Source organism: Gracilinanus agilis, chromosome 2 (genome assembly GCF_016433145.1).
Source record: "Gracilinanus agilis isolate LMUSP501 chromosome 2, AgileGrace, whole genome shotgun sequence".
Classification (NCBI taxonomy): Eukaryota; Metazoa; Chordata; class Mammalia; order Didelphimorphia; family Didelphidae; genus Gracilinanus; species Gracilinanus agilis.
Genome location: NC_058131.1, coordinates 230,187,420 through 230,210,363, shown reverse-complemented (window position 1 = coordinate 230,210,363; position 22,944 = coordinate 230,187,420). Strand labels below are relative to the sequence as shown.

Below are 22,944 nucleotides of genomic sequence, written 5' to 3'. Positions count from 1 at the left end.
GAGAGAGAGAGATGGAGAGAGAGAGAGAGAGAGAGAGAGAGAGAGAGAGAGAGAGAGAGGCAGACAGACAGAAAGGAAGGAAGGAAGAAAGGGAAAGAGGGAGGGAGGGAGGAGACAAAGAAAAAGGAAGGAAGGAATGGAGAGAGAGAGAGAGAGAGAGAAAGAAAGAGAGAACAACAAAAATAAATCCCTGTTCTCAAGGAATTCCCCGTCTAACAGAGGAGACAACATGCAAATACTTTATACACACAAAATAAATTGAAATATATTAATATAGGGAAAAGGGTTCTTGCAGAAAGTGGAATTTTAACTGAGACTTGTAGGAAGCCAGAGAAACCAGGAGGCAGAGGAAAGTAGGGAGAGAATTCAGGGCATGCAGGATAGCCAGTGAAAAGTTCCATATGGAGTGCAGAGATGAAGTGTCTTGTGCAAGGAATGGCAAGGAGGCCAGTTTCACTGTATCATAGAGTAAGTAGAGGAAATGAGAGATTAAGGTATAAGAAAATTTCTCTCGGACCTCCCATTTGCCTTCCTGAAGAGCAATCCAAAAAGCATTAATCTGCCTTTTCTGAGAGAGAGAGAACCAAAGATCTGATTGTAGCTATGAACAAAATACTGGGAAGTGACTAGAAGTGCTAAGCCTCCAGTTGCTGTACGTATAGGAACTTTTCTTTCCAGTCTTATTTCATATTACTTCTCATCATTCACTCTATTCCAGTAAGACTGGTCTGCTAGCTATTTTCCAGCACATGACATTCCATCTCCCACCCCTGCACCTTTGCCCAGGCCCATGCCTGGAATGTAGAATCTCCAGCTTCTCCCAGAACTTAAATACCACCTCCTACACACCTCCTTTCCTTATCTTTCCTGGGTCATTAGTTCTCAATTTCTCTTGAAATTATTTTGTATTTACTTTGTATTTATCTGTGTATATGCCTCATCCCCACCAACAGAATATAAACTCCTTGAAGGTAGATTGGCACCTCACACAGTGCCTTACACATAGTAGGCATTTAATAAATGTTGAATTGAAATCAGTAATAACACGTATAGCTAGCTTTATATTGTAATGGTCTTTACATACCCAGGAATGCTATCATTATCCCCAATTTATAGATGACAAAACTGAGGCTAAGTGACTTGCCCAAGGTCACACAACCAGTTAGTCTCTGAGGCAAGTTTTGCACTCAAGTCTGCCTGATTCCAAGTCAGCACTTTCTTCCTTACACTACCAAGCTACTTTGTATAGCTCCTAAGCTAGTGAAGTTAAAGCAGTTCTCACTTTTCTGCCATTTATATTCAATGTAAACTGTTTGCTGAATAGATAATATGTCACTCTAGTCCTTGAAGGACTATGTACCCTCTTGATATCTGAGTCTGATTTACATCATAAGCATTTATCTGATGCAGGCAATATATTTGTACTGCCCTGCCTAAAGCAAGTCACGGAGAGATCTCTCAGGTGCTAATAGTTATAATATGTTTAAAAACCCTATTTTCTTCCAAGGTTTCTCATTTAAACCCAAGCTTCTTCATTTGGTTTAGTTTCCAGACGCCAAATAGGGAATACCCATTGAGTCTCTGGGTACGAGCTAAATGATGGGTGAGATCTTCCTAAAGCCTGAAATGAACATCAGAACCTCGAAGAGCTTTCTAGTAAAACCATTTGGAATTGATTACATCTTTGGTCCCCTATAATTTTCCCATAACCTAGTTAAGACCTTTTTAACAAGATTTGCCTCTGTCAGATTTTTCAATAAAGAAAATGATACTGGCAATTGGACCCCTACAAAATCAAACAACCAATCAATAAGTATTTTCCCAGAGACTGATGGGTGCCCTGCACTCTGGCAGCCACTGTAGATGGCTATTCCATAGGATAACATCCCTCATTCAACCCTCCCGCGGGCCTTGAACCATCTATAATTTTGGTAGCCTTCTGGCTACCACCTATCTGGGTGCTTTCAGGATCCTCTTCCTCTCTCATTTTAAAAACTTGCTTGTCATATTTCAAGTATCACATGCATACTCTTGAGTTTGGATAAAGCTACAATATTGCAGGGATCCAGTGTTATTCATTCCCAAGTTTATGTATCCAGAGAAGCAGCAATTCTTGACTTAACACTCAAGAATATGTAGAAAATCTGGTAGCATTATGGTTGTGAATTCTTCCTGCTTTTCCAGAAACATTTCCTATAACTAATTATTGTCAGAGCCTAGGGTGAGACCATGAGGGCTTTGCCCCAGGGCATAAAATTTACAAATTCTTGACAGCACTCATCTTCCTTCAGCAGCTAGAAATAATGGTGCTCAGCATCTAGTTTGTAAAAATAGCTAGTTAAAATAGGAAGGTACCAATTAGTGAGTTGGGAGAGAGGCTACTTCTCCATCTTCTGACCCTACTACATCTCCCTCCTATTCAGCAGACCATCAGGTTCATAATGGTTTTAATAGGGACTCCATCTTCTTCCATGGAGTAGTCTTGTTCCTCTTTTTCTCCATCACTAGCTCTGATACGAGACACCTGCACTGGCAATAGAAATTCCTAGTTACAAATGACTTATTGCTAAGACCCTGGTATTGCAATTAGCTTTATTTTAAAACTAATAATTATGTTAACTCTCCTGGGAGACTATGATGAGGTGCTGGCTTATGGAACTGCTGGATATGTGTACCACCAGTCTCTAGAGCTGGCAATACAGTAGATAAAATGTTGAGCCTGAGTTGGGAAGACCCGAGTTCAAATGCTGAGTGACTCTGGGCAAGCCACTTAAAAGCTACTTGCCTCTGTTTCCCCAAGTGTAAAAATTAGGTTAGAATAGCACATGCTTCCCAGGATTATCATAAAGATCAAATGAGATAATATTTGTAAAGGCTTAGCACAGTGTCCAGCACTTTCTAAATGCTTGCTTCCTTCCTTCCTATCTCTCCTAAGCAAAATACCAGCAATCAGCCCCTGCCTGTGTTGGGCCTTTATAATTTAATCCAACAGTTATTAAATGCCTCCTATCTACAAAGCAGTTACTAGTAGTTAGGTAGTGGGTGCTGTAATCATTGCAGGAGAAGGGATTAAGGCAGGTCCAGAAACATTGAGCAGCCATGAGGTCTAGTCAGGTGCTAGGACCGTTGGAAAGGATAGCTCTTGGCTGAGAGATAAAGGAAAGCTATAAAAAGGAGGTGGTGTTAAAGCTGAGCCTTAAAAGATGAGTAGAATTTCAGTAGGCAGAAATGATGCGGAGGGCATTCTAAGTATAAGAGAGAGCAAAGACACAGCCGTGAGAAAATAAGGGACTAGGTACAAAAAATGACCTGGGTATAGGAAATGTAAATGAAGGAGTGTGAGATAAAAGCTATAAAATTAGGTCAGATCCAGGGCTTTGAAGGCCTTGAATGCTAAGCAGAGGGCATTGCAAAATGTAAGCAACTTTCTTTTCTTCTTCTTCTTTTTTTTTTTTTAAACCCTTACCTTCCATCTTGGAGTCAATATTGTATATTGGCTCCAAGGCAGAAGAGTGGTAAGGGCTAGGCAATGGGGGTTTAGTGACTTGCCCAGGGTCATACAGCTGGGAAGTATCTGAGGCCAGATTTTAACCTAGGACTTCCCATCTGTAGGCCTGGCTCTCAATCCACTGAGCTACCCAGCTGCCCCCATAAGCAACTTTCTTAAAAGAGCAATGTAAGTAAATGTGCATATGTGTACACATGGGATGCATTCACCCATTCCATCTTCTCTGGGCACTATATCAGGAGGTATAAATAGAGGGTAGCTTTTAACCCTACATGCCTGTGGGGCAGATAGATAGCACAGTGGGTAGAGATACAGGCTAAGAGTCAGGAGGACCTGGGTTCAAATCTTGTCTCAGATACTTCCTAGCTGTATGACCCTGGACCAGTCACTTAACCCCAAATGCCTAACCTTTAACAAGTTTTTGCCTTAGAATCAGTACTTAGACATTTAGTTGAAGATTGGGTGAGGAGGTCTGGGCTGGAGTTGATTTCTCTGCATTATGAATATCAAGTATTTTGAAGAATAACTTCCCATTTCACATAGGAAGTATCTTTTCTTTTGCTTATTTAGAACTGGGGCAGTGATTTCTTGTGCCCTGAGCAGGGGTCATCCAACAGTGCTCCCTCATCAGGTGAGTACAGACAACCCTGGTCCATACCACACTCCCCCTAGCTGCATTGTCTCTTAAAGATAGATAGCACAACAAAAGTTCTGCTTTCTTGTCTCCTTCAGTCCACCAACTTCAACCTGCTGACATCAAGGTGGTTGCAGCTCTGGGAGATTCGCTAACTGTAAGTACTAAACCTGAATGAGTTTCTCACTCTCGCCAGACCTGGGAAACCAGACGTTTTGGGGGCCAGGTACTACCTACTTAGCCCCTTGCTCAGGCTTGGTCTGGCATCTTAATCAGTTGTTCAACAGATATTTTGTGAGATCCTTGCTTGATGCCAAGCTCTGTCCTTTGTCAGGCAAAGGAGTCTGTCTCTGGGGCAGATAAGCATGAATAAGATACATCTCCTGTCCTTAGAGAGCATCCAGTCACTTTGAGAAATGATTTGCATGCATGGAGTTATAATATACATAGATAGATAGATAGATAGATAGATAGATAGATAGATAGATAGATAGATAGATAGATAGATAGATAGATAGATGGTGATAAATACTAAATGAGGGCAGAAATAGTGTTTTCTAGAAAGGAGAGCTTACTTTGAGCTGAGAGTCAGGAAAGATGTCATAGAACAGGAGAGACTTCAAGTGCCGGCCCTAAAGAATGAATTTGATTTAGATGGTTCGAAAGGAGAGGCCAGGGTATCCCAGCTGGAGGATGAACGATGGTCAAAAAATGAAAAAATATGCTCCAATGGTATCAGATAGACTTGTCTGTTTGGGAAAGAAGGTTTGTAAAGGAGAATCAAGAACCACAAGACAGGAAAGGAAGACAGGGGCCAGATGAAGGCAGAAATGGCATATTTATTAAATTCACAGATGATGCAAAGTTGGAAAGGATAGCAAATACACTGCTGATAGAACTGGAATCTTCTTTCAATAGGATAGAAGGATGGGGTGAATTTCATAAGATGAAATTTAATAGAGACAAAGGCAAGGGTCTATCATTAGATTTTGAAAATCAATGGAACAAGTATGAGGGAATTATGGCTAGGCAATTGGTATTGTGAAAATAATCTGAGGGTTTTAGTGCACTGCAAGCTCAGAGAATCATGGGATTTTTTTAGTTGGATGGCACCCTAAATGCCATTTAATCTAACTCATACCTGGAAAAGAAACCCCTACTATAATATATCTAATAGTCATTCCGCCTTAGTTTGGTGACCTCTAAGAGGGGGTCCCATCTCATCTTGAGGCAATCTATTTCCTCTTTTGGACAGTTCTAATTTTTAGGAAGTCTTTCCTGACATCAAACCTAAATTTCTCCCATTGTAACTTCCATCTCTTTTTTCCTGGTTTGCCCTCGAGTGCCAAGTGAATGAATCCAATCCCTCTTCACATCACAGTCCTTCAAATACTTGAAGACGTCAGTCCCCTTGAGTCTTCCTTTCTACAGGCTGAATATCCCCATTGCCTTCAACCTGCCCTCTTGGTCATGGCAGTCTAATATGAATAAGTTGCATCAATAGAAGTACAGCGTGGGATGAAGGAGGGAGGGAGTTATTGGTCCCATAGTACTCAGACAGAACTAAAGCATTATGGGGGCAGCTGGGTAGCTCAGTGGATTGACAGCCAGGCCTAGAGACAGGAGGTCCTAGGTTCAAACCCGGCCTCAGCCACTTCCCAGCTGTGTGACCCTGGGCAAGTCACTTGACCCCCATTGCCCACCCTTACCACTCTTCCACCTATGAGACAATACACCGAAAGTACAAGGGTTTAAAAAAAAACAAAAAAAAAAACAACTAAAGCATTATTTTCTCTTTTGGGTGCTACATTTTAGAAACAGTATTCATTGCATGGAATGATAGAATGAGTGTTGAATTTAGAGTTATAGAAAGTGAATTCAAATCTCAGCCCTGTTATTCACTATGTGGCTAGTCTAAATGTCTTCTAAGGTCCCTTCCAAATCCAAATCTATGATCCTGTGACAAGCTGGAATGCACCCAGATGGAGACAATGAGAATGACAAAAGGCCTAAATGATACCCCTGTCCTATATGATAGGTAGGAAATGGTGATGGGTAGCCTAAAGAAGAGGATACTTTAGGAAAATCAGATGCTTTCCTTCAAGTATATAAAAGGCTGTCATGTGGGAAATGATTTTGTTTAATTCTACCTGGCCTCAAATGACAGAACGAAGACCAAAAGGCAAAAATGGTGATTTTGACTCATTAAAAAAGGAACTAACTAAATGATTCTCTTAATCTTCCTGATTACTGCCTTCATTTTTTTTGGTAAAGATATTTTATTTTATCAATTACACATAATGAAAATTTTCTATACAACTTTTCTGAAGTATATCATCCAAATTGTCCCTCTCCCTCCCTCCTTTCCTGGAGTTGGTAAGCAATTTGATCTTGGTTATATGTGTATTATCATGCAATACATATTTCCATGTTCTTCATTTTTGTAAGAGAATAACCAAATAAAACCAAAACCCCAAAACTAAAACCCAAATAAACTAAGTATAAAATCATATGCTTTGATCTGCATGCTGATTCCAACAGTTCTTTCTCTGGAAGTGGATAGCATTCTTTGTCATAAGTTCTTCAGAATTGTCCTGGATTGCTGAAAGTACTAGTTGCTGTCTTTAAAACACTGAATTAGAATACAAAGAAAAAAAAGGAAACCACAGTCCCTGCTCTTTAGATGCTCCCATTCTAATGGGGGGGGGGGAATAATATGCAAATAAGACTGTATATTCAAGATATAAACAGTACATATGGAAAATAATCTCAGATGGAAGGAACTGGGGTGGATAAGAAGGTAGAGCTTGAGTTGAGTATTGAAGAAAGTCAGAGAAACCAGGAGATGGAAGTGAAAAGGAAGAATTCAAGTCAGGAGATGGGATTTCCTGAACAAGTAGGCCAGTGTAGCTGAATCACAGAGTTTTTAGGGGTTTGAGGGTAGAGAGTAAGTGTAATAAGACTGAAAAGGCACGAAATGGCAAGGTCATGAAGTGCTTTAAAAACTAAATAGAGCATGTTATACCTGGAAGTAATAGGGAGCCACTGAAGTTTATTGAGTAGAATGGTAGCAGTCAGAATGGCACTTTAGGAAGATTAGTTGGCAACTGAATGAAAGCTGGATTGAAATGGGGAGCAATGAGGCTATTGCAATTAGAGAGGTTATCACTGAACACTTGAGAACTGATGAAATAACCAAGTGAAATAGTATAGAGGGAGGAGAAAGGGCTCTGGTCAGACAGAGAACACCCATGGTTAGAGGATATGACCTTAATAAAAATCCAGCAAAGGAGACTGGGGGAGAATGGCTAAACAAGCAAGAGGAAAACCCAGGAGAGAGCCATGTTGGGAAAATCTAAAGAAGAGAAAATATCAAGAAGAGAGTGTTCCTCAATGTCAAAGGCTGCAGAAAGGTCGAAAGGATGAAGACTGAAGAAATGCCATTAGATTTGGCAATTAAGAGATCATTGTAACTTTGGAGGGATCTGTTTCAGTTGAAGCTAGACTGTAGTCAGTCACCAAACGTAAAGCACCTACTATGTGTCAGACCTTGTGCTGATGGATAAGGATAAAAAAAGTCAAAAGATAGTCCCTATTTTTGAGGCATTCACAATCTAATGGGGGACACAGCATACAAACACTTATAAACAAGATGTTTATTTTATTGGAAATATGTTTTTAAGTGGAGACGATGAATAGAGGGAGGAATTAGTACTAAGGAGGATCAGGAAAGGCTTCTTGTAGAAGCAAATTTAGAACTGAGTGGAAGGAAGACAGCTTTCTCAAGGAGTTTAGCCAAAGTTTAACCAAGAAGGGGAGGAGAGATATAGGATGATAGCTAGCAGAGATAGTGAGATCAAGTGAAGTTTGTTTTTGTTTGTAAGCGGGGGAAGATATGGGTATGTTCATAGACAGTAGAGAAAAAGCCAAAAGATGATGAGAAGTTAAAGAGGAAAGAGCAGAGGGCCTAGGACTCTCCCTTGGACAATGCCTATATTTAAGGGGCAGGAAGAAGAGCCTGTGAAACAGACAGAGAAGAGACAAATGGGTTGAGAAGTAGGATAAACAGAATATTGGATTGTCATGGAAATCAAGGAAGGAGAGAGCTTTAAGGAGATGGTCAACAAGTTCAAATGCTGCAGAGCTTCTATGGCAGGTACTATATGAACTCTGTACTGTCACTTAGCAGAGACTACTTCTTTCTTTATTAAACATTTATTCAATGGCGTGCTAGAAATGAAATCAGAAAGACATAGTATCAGATTCCATCTCTTAAACATCTAAGCTGTATAGGCATGGGCCAGTCACTTAATCACTTTGTGCCTCAGTTTCTTCATTTATAAAATTTGTAAAAATGAGTATCTACCACAGGATTTTTTTGTATCTTTGAGAATTGTTTTTAACTCAATGAGATAAAATACATAAATAATTGTGTGACTTTAAAGTGTCATGTAAATATCAGGTCCTATTCACACTTTTTATTATAATTATCTTATAGGTAATAGAAAGCTATTAATAATAGGTAGAGTGGATAGAGTTTGGGCTTAATTTGAACCCGTCAGGAAGATGGGTTCAAATCCCATTTCTGAAACTAGTTGTATGGCCATGGACAAATTACTTGACCTCTTTGGGCCTCAGCTAACTTCCTTCAAGATGGTCTACAAAATGGCAGACCTAGCTGGGAACTTCATTGAGGAAAATAATTTCTACACCAGGAGTTACTTCTGCAGTAAAATCATAGATGCTTCTAGTATTCTTTTGCATATTTAAGTATATAGAAAACACTATGATGAGTTATAGGCAAAGATTAAGTAAGACATGGGCCCCACTCTCGTGAAATCTACTTCTAATGTGATTGAAGAAAGGCTATTGGTTTAGAAATTAGACCAATTCAGCCGTGACTTTTGAGAGCGATAGAGGGAGAAAGCCAAATTATGCAGATTTTTTAAAGTGAGTATGAAAGTAGTATACTAGAATGTATAGACCAGTTTAAGGAATGATATAAATACGAACCTTCATAGAAATTTGTCAGTGAAAGGAAGAGAGAAATTAGCATGGTTATGTAGAAAAAGCAGCAGGGTCAAGTGAAAGGCTGCTGATTTTGTTTAAATGTTGAAGCTTGCAGAGGGTTGGCTTGGTTTTTTTTCTTTTTGACTGTCAAACTAGGTATGTTTGATGGCATAGAATGAGTGAAGATTGAAAACATGAGCAAGAAATGGAACAAATTGAGAAAATGAGGTCTCAGGGAGAAAGAAGGGGATGCAGTTAAGATCAGGGAAAGGGAAAGGGTAGAAGGGTTAGCTTTAGGAAAGAGGAAGCCAAGAGGAAAACAGATTGAGTCATATTGTCAGTCATATTTTCAGGTGGTAAGAAGGGAAGATTAGGAAACTCACAGGCAACTACCATTCGAATTTCATGAGAACTGCTGGGGAAGGAAAAGAATAATAACCCTGAAATACTTTACATAGAGTAGAAGTTAATTATTATCAGTCAGATGTGCCCATTGAATTGTTTTCAAGCACCTAGGATTACCCATAATGAACTAGAAGGGACCTTAGAGAACATAAAAGTTCAACACGTCATTGGACAATTGGACAAGAGAGGTCCAGTGACTTGAAGGTCTCAAAGGTAGGGTGTAGAATTCAGGTCTTCTGATACCTAGCCTAGGACACTTTCCACTTGCCAGAAGTCAGTTTATATGTGGCGTTGGCCCTGAGTCCACTTCACTCACAAATTCTTCCCCTTGCCGTTTCCAGACAGCTGTAGGAGCTGGAGCCAAAAATGACAGTAACTGGTCCACAGCTTGGAGGGGCTTGTCCTGGAGGTGAGGCTCTTCTTAATTCTTCTTTTGATGAGCCTTTGCTATGTTTCATGTGGAGCAGAAGGAAATTCCCTCTCTTGAAGGCAGGTTTTGGATCCCTAAGAGACAGCATGATCTAGTAGAGATCTCTGGATTTGGTGTCAGGAGACCTGGGTTCCAATCTTAGCTCTGACATTTGCTGTCTGTGGAATCCTGGACAAGTAATTTAACTTTCAACCTCGGTTTCCCCAACTATAATATGAAATTGTTAAATTATCATTTACTAAAATAGAGATAATACCTGTACTGCTTCCCTTATGCGGCTGTTTTGAAGAAAGTGCTTTGTAAACCCTGAAGCCCATTATGAATATGAGTGCCAAAAAATTTTATACGGATTTTCCAGATCATAGGACACCATGCCCTTAGCCCCCATGATGTGGAAGGGATACCTTTATAATAGTAGCTTCTTTATAGCAGCTCACCTCCACTCTTGTCTTCCCTTAATCCAGTTTTCCAGTCCCCTCAAAATATTTCCTATGCAAGATCTGATGAAGTCATTCTTCAGTTCCAGAATCTTTAATAGCTCCCCATTGCTATGCAGATAAATTTCTAACTCCTTTCTTTGGCATTTAAGACCTTCTATTTAGTGCCTTTCCTGTCTCATATCATATAATTTCTGCTTCTGCACTTTTGTTGTTGTTCAGTTGTTTCAATCTTGTCCAACTCCATGTAACTCCATTAAGGGGTTTCTTGGGAAAGATTGTAAAGAAGTTTGCCATTTTCTTCTCTGGCACATTTTACAGATGAGGAAACCAAGGCAACCAGGGTGAAGTGACTTGTCATGGGTCATACAGCTAGCTAATAAGTGTCTGAGACCAGCCTTGAACTCAGAAAGATGAGTCTTCCTTACTCCAGTCCCTGTGCTTCTCTCTACACTATGCCACTTAGCTGCCCTAACTAGGTATCTCTTTCTTTCAATCCCTTCAACATGCCCTGTAGTCTTCCATTTCCAAGTCTTCACCCAGTGTGCTCCCTATGCTTAGAATGTTTTCCCTTCCTATCTACTGAATTCCTGCTAAATTTTTTATCTTATTTTTGTTGATCTCTTTTGTTTTCATGTTACTTTCATCTCCTCTACCCAGAAAACCATTTCTTGTCACAAAGAATATACATAGCTCCCTACCTCTGCAAGGAAGGGGGAATCCCTACTTCCTTTTTAAACACTGAACCTATAATTTGTTCCATGTAGGGAGTTTTGTTAAGCCTCTTGTCTACAACTTTTAGTCTGAAGGAGATGTCCAGGACACCAAGAGGATAATTGACTTGGCTAAAGTCACACAACCAATATGTATCAAAGATGGGATTTGAACCCTAGTTTCTTGACCCTGAAGCCAGTCCTCTCTTTGCTACACTTTCTACCTTTTCCACTGCTCTCTCCAGGTTCTTTAAAGTTCCATTCAATTACAACCTCTTCCTATGAAGACTTTTTTTGATTCCTTCCTTCCCCATAAAAGCCCTTCTCCCTGAGCCCTCCAATAGCACCTTCTATTGTAACTGAAATATTTTGCCTCCAATACTGTGTATCTTAGCCACTAGCTTTGGTATTTTATTTCCCCCACCCTGTAAGTTCCCAGAGGACAGGGATTGTGTCTTATCTAAATCTGAATCTGCTCCAGAACAAATGTCCAAAGAAGGTGCTTTTAAAATATTGGCCATTTTGTCTTTTTGCAGAAATCTTACTGATTTCCTCTTGAATGATTCTCCTTTTTTTCTTCCTAGTATCGGAGGAGACGGAACCTTAGAAACCCACACCACTTTGCCAAGTAAGTAACATAAACAAGGATCACCCCTTTCCCTCCACCCAGATTTAGTTTGCCTCCTGCAAGTTTGGGACAAAAGGGAAAGGGAACGATGAGGCACTAGTTGGCTAAGTGGATTGAGAACCAGACCTAGATATGAGCCCAAATTGGGTTCAAATCTGGCCTCAGACACTTCCAAACTGTGTGACTCTAAGCAAGTCACTTAACCCTCATTGCCTAGTCATTGCCATTCTTCTGTCATACCTCAAGACCTGTTAATTCAAATCCAGTGGGTATCCTAATGCCTCTCTCACTCACTTTCTATCTCTTCTCTCTTGGAAAGATATTTTGAAGAAATTTAACCCCTATCTCCATGGATTTTCCACTGGCACCCAGGAAGAGGCAGCTGGACTAAATGTAGCGGTGGGAGGGGCCATAGCACAGTAAGTAAACTTAATGAAATGAGCTCAGGATTCAGAGTGAGAGGGCCTGAGTTCAAATTCCGACTCTGACACTTCATTCATCTCCCCTGTACCTTAGTTTCTCCTCCTCCTTAAGATGAGATAGACTAGATGATCTCTATGGTCTCTTATAGCTTTAAATCTAAGACCCTCTGATCTAGTGAAAAGGATGAAAATGGAAAAGGTAGGGAAAGAGGGATAGGGTTAAGTGGAAGAGCACATTGAGCCAGATGGAGGAAATAAATTGAATAATTATTAATAAACAGATGATAGAGTTGGAAGAGATCTTAGAGATTGCCTCTGTTAACCCTCTTCTTTTACAGGTGAGGAAACTAAGACCCAAGGGATAAAGGGGCCTAGGATACAGAAAATTAAAGACAGAATCAAAATCAGAGTCTGGATTCTTGGTTCCTACTCTTGGACTGTCAATTAACATGAGAGCAAATCCATAGCCCAATGGCCAACTAATCGGCATTCATAAATCAGACCTAAGTTCTAGCTGTCCCTGAGGTCAAACATGAGTAATTTACAATAAAAATCCCCTGCCTTTCTAAGACAATTTATGTTCACAATCATCTCATTTGATATTCTTCAAAATAACTCCATGAGCAAGAGTAGTGTTCATATTACTATTATGCAGATGAGGAAACTGAGGTTCAGAAAGGTTATAAAAGAATTCTAAGGTATTCAAGAGAAATTAAACATGTACTTGTCAGAAAAAAATAGAGAGAGAGATTTATGTATCAGGGAAATGTTTGGATTGGATGGTTTCTCGGGTCCCTTCTGAGGCTCCAAATCTGATTTTAGAATCACATAATCTGAGGGTTAGAAGAGACCTCATCTATTCTAACCCCTCTACAAAATATCTTTCAAATGGTTCTTTAGGCCTTCCTTTTAAACCTCCAGGGAGAGAGAGCCTGCAATTTGCTGAGGTGGCTCATTCCACTTTGGAATAGCTCTAATTGTTAGAAGTTTTTCTATCAAGCTTCTCTGCCCCCTTTGTATCTTCATTTATTCCCCCATTTTAAGGCATTTTAAAGCACAAACTAGGTTTCTTAACAATCAAAATAGCAAATGCCCATTGTATTGGGGGAAATAATATAGATAGATAGATAGATAGATAGATAGATAGATAGATAGATAGATAGATAGATAGAAAATCCACACAAATCAATAAAAAAGCATTTGTGTAATCCTATAGAGCAAAACACTATATTAAACACTGGAGATGTAAATTTAAAAAAAAATAGACGAACCCTGTCCTCAAGAAGTTTACATTCTAATAGAGGGCAAAGAATATAGAGAAATGGTAAAGGGGAGGAGTGGAGGAGTGGTTCCGTTTGGAAAGTTACTGAAATGGTGAGTGGAAGTACAGGGGAAAGACTGACACTCATTCCTATAACAATGGTAGTAATGACTCAATCTATGATAGCACTGATCAGGGCATGGCCTTTTATGTGAAGAGTGGGAGTCTGGATGGTGGTTGGATGGTGAGAAGATGGCTGGTTGGCGTGTGTGGGTGAAGCATGGCTGGAGCTGGCTTCCATACTTTTGGCATGAGAAACACTTGACACTCAAGTATTATGGGCCCTAAGACAAGAGTGCCAGAGCTAAAAGCACCAAGTCCCCCAGGGCATGGTCTCTCATTCAGTGAGTAGAGTGGGAGCCAGAGTAGAAAGAAAAATCACTTGGGAGGAGAGCACTAGCATCTCGGCATCAGAATGAGACTCAAGTAAGAGGTGGCATTTAAGCTGAGCCTTAAAGGAAACAGATTCTAAGAAGGAGTGGAAGACAGAGGATGCGAAGTCAGGAGGATAGAAGGTAGAAGGCAATCTATGAGGGATGAAGGAATAAATAAATGATTTAAAAGGCTTTTATTAAGCATTTACTGTTACAGAAACCGTTACACCTTAGAGATTCAAAAATAAGGGTGAGACAAGCCTTACCTTCAAGGAGCTTACACTCTAATAGGGAGAGATAGCACGGATTGAGAAGGGGAAACCAGAAAAGTATGTTTTTGGTGAGGAAGTTTCAGGGATGAATTGAGCAATGTCTGTGAATTGACCTGGCCTTTCCAGAAGCAAGGTAGCATTGATTTAATTAAAATTTCCGGTGTTAATCTTGGTGTCTGGAAGGGGAGGAAAAGGGCATGGCTCTAGGGTGTGGGTTTGGAGAGAAGTTTCTTAAACCCAGTGAGCATGGTCTCAGGGGATTGAGTTTGGAGGGTAGAGCAGTAAGCAAAACAGAACAGGAAATAGAATGGTTTGTTGGGAATGTAGAATGGATTTTCTATGCATCATCTTTGTTGTACCCTCTGATTTTATGCTCAAGGTTACTGTGACTAGGAAATGTTTAAACTGGCATCTACCATATATTACCTCTAAATGAACTAATGAGCAGCAGTATTACTCAATACAACCAAATCTTTTTTTAATTACCTTTTTTATCAATGCCTTTTGTTCTTAACTCACCTATATTTCCAAAATGGATCTCTCCCTTTCCCCTTCCCATCAAACCATTCTTTATAACCAAGATTATAAAAGAGAGATTTTTAAGAGAAAAGTAATTCAGCAAGGCCAACCAATACATTGTTCAGTCTTTCTTCAGTTGTGTCCAGCTCTTGGTGACCCCATTTGGGGCTTTTCTTGGCAAAGATACTGGAGTGGTTTATCATCTCCTTCTCCAGCTCATTTAACAGATGAGAAAACTGAGGCAGAGTTCAGTGACTTGCCCAGGATTGCATAGCTTATAAGTGTCAGAGGCCAGATTTGAACTCAGGAAGATGTCTTCCTGATTCCAAGCCTACTGTGCCAATTACCTGCCCAATCATTACATTAAAAGTGGATAAAGGGGACAGACAGGTGGCTCAGTGGATTGAGAACCAGACCTAGAGACTGGGGTCCTGGTTCGAATCTGGACTCAGACACTTCCTATCTGTGTGACCCTGGACAAGTCACTTAACCCCCATTGCCTAGCCCTTACCACTCTTCTGCCTTAGAACCAAAACACGGTATTGATTCTAAGACAGAAGGTCGAGGTATTAAAAAAAAGTGGATAAAAGAATGTGTGATATTCTATACTCATAGTCCCCCTAACTCAGCCAAGAAGCAAGGTAGATGCATTTCTTCAACCTTTCTCTGGTACCACTCTTGGTCACTGTCATAATGGAGCAATTTTATTCCTTTATTCTCTTTGTTTACATTGTGCAATTGTGTCTTCAGCAAAGTTCTCCCCCTTTTGGCAATGTCTCTCTGCCCCTCATTGCTTTTAGCCACATGTCATCCACACTTGCCAGTAAGGGGTTAACTGTTTCAGCCTACCAGAGATTCTGAGCAGTTGTTTGCTTGTTTCTAACCTTCCATTCTGCCATCAACAACTATGCTGATTAATTACAACTAGAAAGCTTGATAGAATCCAATGATTTTTTTCTCTAGCCACGCTGATTCTTTGCCTTTTAGAAGACTGAATGTATATCATCTGGGGGAACCTGACTGGCTTGATTCGCTCCCCTTTTCTAATCAGTGTTCTTTTCAGACCGTACCACGCTCTGAGCCTCAGAACCAGAGGGGAAATGATCAATTCTTCAAAATCAGAGTGTAAAAGCTTTCTTGCCACAAATTAAGTTGAGTCTCAGAGGCATTTTGTCGCTGCTATGTTGTTGCTGTTATTGCTTGTTATTAATATAATTATAAAGCCTAGCCTCCATCATCCAGGAGGCTGATTCTTCATTGTGTTGATTGTTCAAGTCCTCCATTTCTGTTTCTGTTCCTTCTCATTCTTGTTCCCACCTTTTCCTATCTTAGTCCTCACAGGGTCACAAGATTTAAGATTGTAAGAAACCTTGGAGATTTTTCCAGCTCCACCCACCCCATCCCCCATTTTACAGATCAGGAGACTGAAGCCCAGGAAGGTCAGTCAATAAACATTTATGAAGTAAGTAAGGCACTGTGCCAAGCACTGGGAATACAACGAAAAGGAAAAGGTGGTTCCTGCTCTGAAGATACTCCTAGTCCAATGGGGAAGACAACTTTTCAAGAACTTTGTACAAACCATATACAGGCTAAACTGGACTTATTCAATAGAGGAAAGATGCTAGAACTAAGGCAGATTAGAAAAGACTTCCTAAAGAAGGTGGGATTTTAGCTGGGACTTGAAGAAAACCAGAAGGTAAAGTGAATTCCTCAATATCACATAAACAGTAAGGAGCAGAGTTAGGATTTGAATCCAGATTTTCTGCTTCCTAGTTTATTACTCTTTTGTTGTTGTCCAACTGTTTGTGGCCCTATTTGGGGTCTTCTTGGGAAAGATACTGGAGTGGTTTGCCATTTCCTTCTCTAGCACATTTTACAAATGAGGCAAACAAAATTAAGTGATTTGTTGATTAAGTTCAACATAGCTAGTAAGGATTTGAACTCATAGCCTCCTAACTTCAGGACCAGTACTCTTTCCACTGAACCACCTAACTGCCCTTGTTCTTTTACCTATAATAAATACAAAAAGAATACACAAGCACAGTCTGTATCACACTTGTAAAGGATATCCATTCTTCACTTTCATCCATCCCTTGGTGGTGACTAGAATCAGTTAGAGAGAATATAATATTCCCACACCACAGGCCAGAGAGAAGTGGAGATGTTAAGAGCTGGAAGGGAATCAAACGTCTGCCTTTTTAGGCAGAAAAGATGTTGTCCTCATTTTACCAGTGAAGACCAGAGAGGTTGTGACTTACCTGAGGTCACACTGCTAGTTTACAGCAGACTGGGTGTCTACAATCCCCTGTCTCTAGCCTTTTGAATCCAGTGCCCTTTCCACAGACCCATTACACCTTCAGTTCTATCCTAGGCAACCCTTGTTTCTGAACCTCATCTGAACTCCTCCTATTTCTTTTCCCAAATAGGGACATGCCAAGCCAAGCCCGTATCCTAGTGGACAGAATGAAAAATAGTTCGGTGAGTACTTAGTGTCTTTGGGGCCACCATTAAGAGGGGACAAATGTGACCTGGGTTAGGGCATGGGATGCTCCCCCATCTCTCAGAGACTAACAAGAGGAAAACACAATTAGGGAGCAAGAAAAAGCAAGACTTTGATAAACTTTGCTTCCCTTCCCTATGAATCTAATCACCTTTGGAGGAAGAGAGAATAGTGGAACAATGAGATTGATAAGAGACTATCTCCCTGTCCCTGGACTTTAGCTGTTTCCTACCTTAACTATGACTTAGCTTCATTCAGACCTGTTATGTAAAGGCTGGATTCTAAAAATAGAATTTTCATTTCATTCCTCCTTTCTCCCTCCTTCAGCTCCTCAGACCTGTCCCCTGAAACCTCACAGGCACATTTTTTTCTCCGTGACTTATTCTTTGGAATTTAGCTTCTGTCAATACCACAAAGCTCCTGTTATGGTGGTGGCTTAAAGGGGAACAAGCTTCCCAGCCTTGCTGCAGAACCTCAGTGAGTCCTCTCCAACGCCAGGACCCAGGAGGTTTCTTCCTTCCTCCAATTCCTCTTGTATAAGCACCATTTCCTTCCCTCTCTCCAATTGCCCTCTCTTCTTCCAGAGACATCTTAGAGGGTTTGCTTCTAATTTCTTCTTTTTTCAGCTGCCCTTCTTGGACCTTAAATCATCTCTGTCTGTTTAACCCTTCTAAGTTCATGAAAAAGTCCCTGAGCCCAGCAATGCTCCTGCTCTTCTACTATCTACAGCTTTCTTTTTTTTATTATTATTATTCTTTTATTTTTTAGAAAATTATTTCATGGTTACATGATTCATGTTCTTTCCCTCCCCACAAGCCCTTCCCCCACCCTCCCAGTAGCCAACACGCAATTCCACTGGGTTTTACATGTATCATTGATCAAGACCTATTTCCTTATTATTGATAGTTGCACTGGGGTGGTCATTTAGAGTCTACATCCCAAATCATATCCCCATCAACCCATGTGTTCAAGCAGTTGTTTTTCTTCTGTGTTTCTGCTCCCAAAGTTCTTCTTCTGAATGTGGGTAGCGTTCTTTCTTATAAGTCCCTCAGAATTGTCCTGGATCGTTGCTGCTAGTAAAGAAGTCCATTATATTCAATTGTACCAGTGTATCAGTCTCTGTGTACAATGTTCTCCTGGTTCTGCTCCTTTCACTCTGCATCAATTCCTAGAGGTTGTTCCAGTTCACATGGAATTCCTCCAATTCATTTTTCCTTTCAACACAATAGTATTCTATCACCAACAGATACCATAATTTGTTCAGCCATTCTCCAATCGATGGACACCCCCTCGTTTTCCAATTTTTTGCCCCCACAAAGAGCACAGCTATGAATATTTGTGTACAAGTCTTTTTCCTTATGATCTCTTTGGGGTATAAACCCAGCAATGGTATGACTGGATCAAAGGGCAGACAGTCCTTTAAAGCCCTTTAAGCATAGTTCCAAATTGCCCTCCAAAATGGTTGGATCAATTCACAACTCCACCAGCAAAATCTGCAGTTTTCTTAAGGGAATTTCAGCATGAACTCTGTTCCCCACTCCCCTTATGTATACATATGCCACAGCACTCAGCTTGTGTGGTCAGTCTCAATGGATCATGGTGGGGCAATAAATTCTGGATTTCCCCTCATAGCTCGCTTGAGGATCTGTCCAAAGAAGGGCCAGTCCTTCCCTGGGTCTTAATCTAAAATGAAAAGTGGAAGGGAACTTGCTAGGGATTGCCTCCCAGATGTCATTATTGTAGGCCCCCTCCTATCCCTGGAGTTCTAAACCTCTGGGTCTTCCTTCTCCTCAGGAAATCAGCCTGGATCAAGACTGGAAGCTGATCACAATCTTTGTTGGAAGCAACGACCTCTGTCAGTACTGTGAAAATCCGGTAAGCACTAACTCAAACCGGGGACCAAGGAGTCCTTGATCCCTAATTCTCCCCACTCCCCTCCCTTCCAGGACTATAACTCCACTAATCATTCACAGATATACAAATACTCCATTTGGAACAAGTAATCCAGTCCTTAGTCTCCTGAATTCCCTAAATTCTCACAGTCTTCTATTCCCCACTTTAGAACCTGTGAGCAGTGTTGCCCTAGAAAGGTCTCTTTATCATTTGAATTTCTAGAAATATAAAGAGGCATTTCCCCTCATTATGATGGAGATTGAATTAGGCCATAATCCCTGGAATCAGTGATAGAACTTCCATGGTCACTGCAGACAGATACAATGATACCAAACCCTTGTCTGCAAATCCACAGAGGACCAGGCCCTGGCCAGTCTCTTCAAGTTGTGGCTATGGCTACACCACAGGCCCCTGAGATTCTGTATTTTGTTTTTGTTTGTCTTTTGTGCTATTTTCTGCAAACCAGGAATGGCTCTTCTAGATCAAGTTGGCCTGGTAGGCACATGAGATAGTGGTCAGTGTGTCCGAGTGAGTCTGAAAACTAAATACATTCATCACCATACATACAGAGTTGATACAAAAAGAACTAAAGTAAAAGAGTATCTGCATCAAAACTGACCAGGCCCCAGGGTACACCAGACCCACTCACTCTTTAGAAGGGGGGCTGCCCTGCCCACTTGATATTGTTCCACCCTAGATCTCCCATTCCTGCAAACCAGCCACTCAGAACCAGTCAAGGCTCTTTGGTACTATCAGGGATTGGGACTGCCCAGAGGGCCTCATGCCACCCAAGCAGGCTGACTCCTGTTAATTGTGGGGGCCTAAAGAAGACCCCATGGGGCTGAGGGCTGGGAGTAGAAACACTGGAATGTGTCAAGCCAGGTCCTTCCCTCTGCCTAGGTCTGAAATAATAAAAGATTATGTAGATAACAAGACAAATATATTAGCATTTTTGTGGGAGCCAAGTAAGGTTGCATACTCATTTAAATGTGCTTTGGTTAAAAAAAAAAGTGATTTTGAGTGTGAGCTTCTCTTTCCCTTCTCTCTCCTCTCCCCACTGAAACCTTGCCATCTGCTTTACAGTTTCCTCTTTCTTATTTCTCTGAAGCACTTTGGGAGCCAGCAAAGATTAGGGTGTCCCCCCCCCTCCCGGCTCCCCTGGCCTACTCCCTCTGCTCTCACCCTTGTGTTCCCCTCGAGGCTCATTATCTCCACATGCATACTCCCATGAGCACTCTGAGCTTTCTCTCACACACAGTGGCATGAAGTTACAAAATAAACAAATAGAAAAAAATGTTCACATACAGACACACACACACACACGCACTCCTTTTTGAGTATTTTATTTTCTCATTTAAAATACAACATTCAAGTTGGATATAATACCGGGTTGTACAAATGTCACTGAGTGTCAGGGTGTGCCCTGTCCTGAAGCTCTGAGGCTCCATGGTCCAGCTGTCTGCTGCTACCACTCAAATTCCCTTTAAGAGTCTTAGCATTAGCCCTGGTTTGGGGTAGATATAGTCCATGAGAGCTCCTGAGCCCCCACCAGTATACTTCTCACTTACTCCAAATCAGGCACCATGGCACCATTAATTCTTAAATGTAAAATATCTACTAAATATCTACTAAATAACAAGAAGGGATAATTATGGCATTTACTCATCAAAAGGCAAAAGCAGCCATAACCAAACATCATAGTTGCTCAAAAAGCAGGATTAATCAAAGCATCACAGTTTAACAAATATGGTACTGATACCTAAGCCAATAAGACCAAAAATAGAGAAGGAAAATGATAGATCAATCTCTTTGATGAATATAGATGCAAAAAAATCTTAAATGAAATACTAGCAAAGAGACTCTAGCAAAATATCACAAGGATTATTCACTAGGTGGGATTTATACCAGGAAAGCAAGGCTGGTTTAATATTAGGAAAACCATCCACATAATTGATCATATCAATAATCAAACTAACAGAAATCACATGATTATCTCAATAGATGTAGAAAAAGCCTTTGACAAAATACAACACCCATTCCTATTGAAAATACCAGAAAGCATAGGAATAAAAGGGCCTTTCCTTAAAATGAAAAGTAGTATTTATTTAAAACCATCAGAAGTACCATCTGCAATGGGGATAAGTTAGAAGCCTTCCCAATAAGATCCAGAGTGAAGCAATTTAAACACCACAGTCTACCCATAAACCTGCATCATACTTTTCTACCAATGTGTGTATTGCCTGCAGGGAAGAATGAGTATACATCTACAGATGGAACAAGAAAGCAAAAGTGAGAAAACCTATGTGCCTGGGGCTTCTCACAACTCTGGCCTGCAGGCCTTGATGTCCTTGTTCCTTCAGGAACAATCTATATTACATAAAGAAGATTCTTTACTAAATGTCTTCCTTTTAGTGCTTATTACTTTCCTGTTGAGCAAAGGCATTTTTCTTGTACTCTTGAATTGATGAAGCAGTAACAAGCTCTCTTTACTCACAGACACCCTTCACAGGGCACAGAGAAAATGTTATGTTATAGTATCAGCAAACAATTCCTTTCTGCCAGAGAACTTCCAGGCTCCCCAGATCCACAAGAAGCAGGGGATGTTGCTTGATCCATTAAGTTCCAAGCCTCTTCCTATAGCACAGCACAGCTTACCACAAAATAGAGATAAAGCCTATGTTCTCTTCTTTATTTCTCCCTTTCAAACTTTAGAAGTCAGGAGATGGCAACTCAAGCACCTCTAAAGAGGTCTTCCCTGTTGTACTCTGTGGATGACATTAGAGAGAGCAATAAGCCCCAGGAGCTCTTCACATAGGAGCAGCATTCAACTCTCTTCCAATGAGCTTCCAGCAATTCCTCCAGCCTATCTCTGGTCAATCAACAAAGATATGCCTCTCTTCTAATCAGCACATCCCCAGCAAAGCTTCTGAAGAGTCAACTGTTCCTATTAGAAGCCTTCTGTGGCTCCTGGTTCATCCTGACTCCTAATTAGCTTAGCTTACTGGCTTGTTTCTTCTTGTGTTCATCTCTTCCTGTACTTTCTTCTCTTGCATCTTAACATCTTCTAATGCTTTAAATCAGAGATTCCTGGGGGTCAGAGACCCATCTTTGCCTTATCAAGTAAAATTCATAAATGTTTCTGTCAGTATGAACCCCACAATCCCTATAAGATCTTCCCATAGTTCTTTGACAATTATTTGATTTATAATTTTGTCTGTTTTAGCTTTTAAGACTCTAAAAACAGTGATTTGAATCCATGTAGTCTCTACCCTTCCTCTGAACAGGTCCTCTCCATAGATTCATCTTAGAGAAAGTTCACTAGTCAGATCCTAGAACAGTCTGTCTCTCTTCAATATTTTATCTGAGAGTCTGTTTCTTCACAAGTGGATTTTAACAATTTTTCTTATGCAAAGTTCTTTCACTGCCTCTTTTAGCAATGAAATTATTCATAACCAAAAGAGTAGGATCTTACACACAGAGAGTATATATAAATTACATAGATAATATAATATATATGTAGTATATATAATAGTATCTATAATAAATTAGGGCAGCTACATGGTATAATAGATAGAATGCTAGAACTGGAGTCAGGAAGACCTGAGTTCAAATATGGTCCCATCCACTAGCTATGTGACCCTAGACAAGCCACTTAATCCTGTTTTCCTCAGTTTCCTTATATGTAAAATAAGCTAGAGAAGGAAATGGCAAAACATTCCAGGATCTCTGCCAAGAAAAAACCCAAATGGGTGTTGTGAAGAGTTGGACACAACTAAAATAACTGAACAACAATAAATAAACACATAAATAATAAAATGAACACAAATAAATAAACACAAAATTTATTTTAAAAAATAAACACAAAGTAATTTGGGGAG

General features: G+C 40.4%; 1 protein-coding gene across 1 annotated transcript in view; it reads left to right on the top strand.

The window, feature by feature from the left end:
• Positions 1 to 22,944, top strand: part of PLB1 (phospholipase B1) — a 203,633-nt gene that overhangs the window by 139,369 nt on the left and 41,320 nt on the right. Inside the window, exons 46-52 of the mRNA XM_044659597.1 lie at positions 4,079 to 4,139; positions 4,241 to 4,299; positions 9,899 to 9,966; positions 11,722 to 11,765; positions 12,085 to 12,184; positions 17,100 to 17,151; positions 18,968 to 19,048. Coding sequence (XP_044515532.1) covers positions 4,079 to 4,139; positions 4,241 to 4,299; positions 9,899 to 9,966; positions 11,722 to 11,765; positions 12,085 to 12,184; positions 17,100 to 17,151; positions 18,968 to 19,048 — 465 coding nt within the window. The remainder of the gene's footprint in view (positions 1 to 4,078; positions 4,140 to 4,240; positions 4,300 to 9,898; positions 9,967 to 11,721; positions 11,766 to 12,084; positions 12,185 to 17,099; positions 17,152 to 18,967; positions 19,049 to 22,944) is intronic.